Here is a 5272-nt window from a genome sequence, read left to right as displayed (position 1 = left end):
AGTGGTGGCCAATACTCCTTACACAGGGTACTGAAATGGTCCACAAGCAGAGTCCTCTACCTGCAGAGGTGGACAGTATCGCAAGCAGATTCGGTTCACCAGGAACAGAGCACCACCAGCACTTTACCAGCGCTCTGGTAATCAGCCGTCCCCCCTCAGCCACCGATCACTCCTCTGATGCGGGGCGAATGTCACCCAGCGTGAACCTGGCCAAGACAGTGACACCCTAAGCAAGAAGGCTGGTTGCGTTTCATAGATAGGCACAGGTGGAAAAAAGGGGGTTCTTAAGACAAAGCAGGCAGAGTGGCAACGATGCATCACCAGCAGCTACCACGTAAGGACAGCGCTTGGCTGATTGATCCCTTTAGAAGAGATGTTCCTAAGCCTTTTAACGTTTTTCCGTTGATGTTTTGTAAGCAGATTGGTACGGGAGATATGTATGAACCTAGCCTGGCTGGAGTGCCCTGAGCCATCCTACGTTGTTAGGAAAGAAACGTTGATGGTAGAGTTTGCTAAATAAAGCTCTTGTGACATAATGGGGACATCCACCCTGCCTGGCACGCAGGGCATGGTGGACCCAGACAGACAACACCAGCACGTGCCAAACTGTGTTGGCAACGAAAGAAAAAAGTGAAGTGCAAACAACAACAGCTTCAAACTTTGTTCCATTTGTCTTCTCAGGGCCCCCTGGCCCTCATTAATAAATAACAAAATATACAATTAAGAAACAAGAAAACCAAAGAGGCAGAGGAACATAAATATGGGAAACAGGGAAAGCCACTTGCTCAACAAAGTTGGGCTGGACCCCCGGCTTGGGGCAGCCCCCTCCTCACTACAGCTTGAAGATGCCAAAGTAGGTGCTGCCGTGGCTGTAGTTCACTCGCGTTGAGTCTGTCACGTTGACAAAAACCATGTCGCCTTCTCGGAGCATGAAGACGCCTCCCTCCCGGATGGACTGGAGGTCGCAGAAAGACATGGAGGTGCTGTGTGTGTCTAGTCCCTTCAGTAAGAGCCGGTCCTCTTCCATGGGGAGATACAAATAAATATAGAGGGTGAAGGGTGCTGAAGTCGCTGCCTTGGTGCAGAAGCTGACTTGGGAGTAGATGTAGTAGAGCCCCGCTTCCTTCACCTTCAGTTTCCCCTCCTGGTAGGATATCAAGTTGTTGTTCATGGGGCCATACATCGTCATCTTCCACTCTAGCACTGTAGGGGGAAAGCATGACAGATGAGCTGGGAGGAGGAGACATCCAGTTTGACAGGCTGATTTTGGGGGGACACCCCCCCACAGACATTGGGTATTGCAGACTCTGCTGCAGGGTGCAGGGGTGGGTCCTGCCCGCCCCAGAACACCATCCCCAGCCCAGGGGAGCAAGGTCTCCTTCCCTGAGGCCAGGACATGTTTAACCCACGTTTCCAGTCACTGGCCTTGACAGCCTTCAATAGATTATGCGAGCGGAGGAGCATTTTGCTTCCTTCATCCAACCAAGTGGAAATACTTAGGGTGGAGGATTGCACACAGTTGCCACCACAGGCCAAAGACCCCTGTGGCTGCCCCTGTAGGGTTGCTATCTCCACAGCTTTTGGTGGCACAGCCTTCAAGCCCTCAGAGCACTGCCAAAACACACTGCAGCTTCTATCTTCAGAGGCACCCATCCCAGGGCACATAGGTTTTCTGAACTGGGTGCTGCCTTTCTTCCAAAGTCCCTCCTTTGCCAAGGAAGCGCAAAAATAAACGTCCCACAATTTCGGTCCCTGGCAGGGTACAGAGCTGGAAGGGTTTTGTGTGGCACTGCCAGGACCGCTGTGCATGCTGACCTGCTGCTGCCATGGCTTTTGGGGCACTATTGGTGTCATCAGAGTAGCTCAAGAACACGCACTCCCACTGGAGTCGGTGCAGATAAGTCAGTACAGAGGCCAGGAAGCCATGGCCATAGGGGCTGAGCTCAGCTACAACCTCCGGGAGGGATTTTGGACCTCCGCCTTCCCCAGCCTACAGAGATACCTGCGAGAGCAGCAAAGGTCAGCAACCTGGCTCCAAGGGCAATAATGAGTTCAACTGTTCCAGCCCAGAGTGCCAGTGCCCGCAGCAGGGTGGTCCTGGGGGAGCCACGCAGCCCGTGGTCCGTGCCTGCGCATCCCACGGGGACGTTCCCTCCGTGCCTGACTGCGGAGGTGCAGAGCCAAGCTCCAGGCAACTGCTGCTCTCTGGGCAATTTCAACCTGCTTTATAGGCTCAACAAGTGCTTAAGCAGTGAGTTTTAAAATGCAGCGAGTTTCTCACTTCTTTGTTCTTATCTAACACTAAGCTTTCCACAGGTAGACTGAGCTCTGGGTGAAATGCTGTGTCAGAGATGGAAAGAGCAGTTGCCAATTACTGGCAGTTACTCCAGAATTAAATCAAAAGTGCTCAAATTGCAAAATCCTTGCCAGATTGAGAGGCTGACCTTGGAAGCTCTCACTCACTTCAGTAATCCTTGCTCTTGCAGGATGTCCCTTAGCTAAGGCTACGCTGGGAGATGGAGCTGCGAGAGCAGCCGCGGTCTGTGCAGAGGGATGCATAAATGCAAATGGACTCACGTGTGTTTCTCAAACGTGGCCATGGCTGTGAGTAAGTGCAGCTTGCCTAAATCAGTTTGGAGCTATCTATGTCGTGACTGTAAAGTCATCAGCCAGCCCGTAGTGCTGCCAGGACCACTACAGGTGAGAAGGTGACTAGAACAGCAGATACAGTATGCCAGCAGAGCCCTCCAGCTGCAGCCACCCCAGCAAGATGTGGTCAGGAGAGAAAAAGTATTGCGTTTTGAGTCCAAAAGAGAACTGAGAGCTTGATTTGCTTAAATACAAAGAGAAATAGTTTTCTGCTCATAAAAAACTTCACTGTAAAGGTGAAGCCATTGTGGTGCATTTCTAGGAAGGCATATATAAGGCTACTGAGGACAATTGTCCCTGTCCCTGCCCTTGCTGAGCCACGGGGCAGGATTGCAGGGTCCGGCGGGGGATGCCCGCTGCCGAGCCCCGCTGGCTCCCTGGCCAAGGCAGCGCCGAGCGGGTCTGTCTTACCTGAGACTGTCTTGTTGCTCTTCTGACCTGCCAGGTGGGCTGCGATCGGCTGCCTCTTCTCCGCTGCAATTCGGAAAGGCTGGTGTTATCGATGCCTTGGCACCCGCTGTCCCCCCCGGGCAGCACAGCTGCTCTGCAGGGACCGCAGCACCTCCCACCCTCGATATTCCTCTATGGGCCAAATCCAGCCCAGAGACACAGTCTCCAAAGTTCCCCCCACCAGCTCTGAGTGAGGCAGGATCTGGCCCCTCCTCAGCAAAGACACTCAGTTGCCTTCAAGGTGGAACCTCTGAGGGATAAAGCCCGTGGAGGAGACTGTGCCACCTTGCCCGCCGTGGGAACAGGACCTGGATGTGCCAACCCCTTACCTGCCACGGACGTCTCGTTCTTGTGCGTTGAATGGGGATGCTCACGGTGCTCATGGCCTACAATGCAAAAAGGCGACCGATTTAATTTTGGATTAATTTTCATCTACTTCAGGCAACATGGCACCCAGAGCCGCCTGCCCTGGTGAGACACCCACGCCCAGTGCCCCCCTCTGCCCGCCCCGTGGGGATGCTCCAAACCCCGACCCCATCCTCTGCCTCCGTGCCGTGCCCTGGGGCACCAGCGGGCTGTTGCAGGGTGAAGGAAACCCCTTCCCAGGCCAAGCTACTCCTCCTGCCCTCAGCAAGCCATGGGTGCTCCGGCAGCACCAGGAAACTCACCTTTCTGCATTTCAAACTTGGGCTCCCCCTTGTTGGCTCCCCCATCCTGAAACAACAGCAAAAATATACATCTTTTCTTTGAGATGCACAAATCAATGATTTTGAAAGCCTCTGTGTAAAGAATGCTCTGGTCACCGCTCGGGTTGCTGCTGTTTGGCTCCGACAGCCCGGCCAGCTCTCGGAGGAGGGTACCCAAAAACACAGAGCCCCTCCAGAACCTGCCCCAGCCTCAGGAGGGTACCCAAAACCACAGAGCCCCTCCAGCACCTTCCCCAGCATCACACACAGCCATGGAGTGACCGGCTTTTTGCAGCTGGGGGGTTGTAGGATTTTTGATTTTAGGTTTTATGCAGTTAAAATGATGTGATGGGGAAAGTTCATTTGAAAAAAAAAAAAGAAAGAAACAAATGAAACCATTTCCTTTCCAGGGCATTTAAAACCACACCGGAGAGCCGTGCCGTAGGTGCTGCCCAGCAAGCCGGGTGCCATCCCACCAGCTGTGGGACTGGGGTTTCAGGACTGCTGAGCAGGGCCCATCTCAGACACAATTTGCTGTCGTCAGTTGGGTGCTGATGCAAACCTGAAGGCATTTGATGTCATTGGGCACTGACAATGATGAGGAAGAAATGTCCCTCACCTGCCTGCTCTGGTCAGCACAGCTCCTCCTAAACGGAGAATTCAAGGGCTGAGAGCACCTTGGCCCCGGCTGGGCAAGTCAGGCCACTGGGCAGCCCTCAACCACTCCAGGAGGACGTCGCGGTGCAAGTTGGCCCTTTTGCACCCAAATGTGAGGAGCCGCTGCACCAGCTGGAGATGCCATCCCTGAGCCCATGGGGTGACATTTGCACAGCATCCTCCTCCTCCTCACGGGCTGCCGGGAGCCATGCTGCCTGGCCCGAGCCTGGCACTGTCATCTGCACCCGGGCAAAGCGGGGGTAAATGTGCTCCCAGTGGCAGGCGGCCGCGAGCATCCTCACGGGCACCCAGCACAGAACCGGAGCAGGGTGCCAGACAGCAGAAAATCCATGTTTTTCAGACTGGGATCAGAGCGCAGAGCCAGGCTGGCTGCAGCTCTGTTCCTCCCGACGCGAGCCCCAAGCACCCCTCAGCATGCCGCGGCTGGACACGCTCTGGCCAAGATAATTTTGAGAAAAAAAGGGATGAGATTTTTTGCTGATATCAATATAGTGGAAAAGTATAATGTAAAAAGAATATAGTGTAAAAAAAGGGTGTGTGCTATGCATCCCCAAGGTAAAGGGCACCCATGGTTTTACAAAAAAGCTTGGGGTAAAACTGTGTGTGTGCCTGGGATCCCCTCTCCACCTTCAGCGGGGTCTTTATCTGCCTAAGAGCAGCGTACCTTGCACTGGATGTCCTGGAAGCCCTTTAAAATCTTTTCACAGTCCAGTAACGTTGACTTCTGACCTTCTGCTGTCTGACATTTCTGTACTTTCCTCAGGAAGATGTAATCTTCGTTTAACCTCAACCCCTCTTCCATCTGCCGG

The 5272-nt window shown here is 53.7% G+C and overlaps 1 protein-coding gene across 1 annotated transcript in view; it reads right to left on the bottom strand.

The window, feature by feature from the left end:
* Positions 1-647: 647 nt before the first annotated feature.
* The window catches only part of CD40LG (CD40 ligand), a 6586-nt gene continuing 1961 nt past the window's right edge, over positions 648-5272 (bottom strand). Inside the window, exons 2-6 of the mRNA XM_010294733.1 lie at positions 5128-5265; positions 3768-3813; positions 3429-3485; positions 3061-3123; positions 648-1203 (exon numbers count right to left, since the gene is read on the bottom strand). Coding sequence (XP_010293035.1) covers positions 833-1203; positions 3061-3123; positions 3429-3485; positions 3768-3813; positions 5128-5265 — 675 coding nt within the window. The 3' untranslated portion in view covers positions 648-832. The remainder of the gene's footprint in view (positions 1204-3060; positions 3124-3428; positions 3486-3767; positions 3814-5127; positions 5266-5272) is intronic.

This window comes from Phaethon lepturus, unplaced genomic scaffold (genome assembly GCF_000687285.1).
Source record: "Phaethon lepturus isolate BGI_N335 unplaced genomic scaffold, ASM68728v1 scaffold5719, whole genome shotgun sequence".
Lineage (NCBI taxonomy): Eukaryota > Metazoa > Chordata > Aves > Phaethontiformes > Phaethontidae > Phaethon > Phaethon lepturus.
This window is presented reverse-complemented; position numbering and strand designations above follow the sequence as displayed.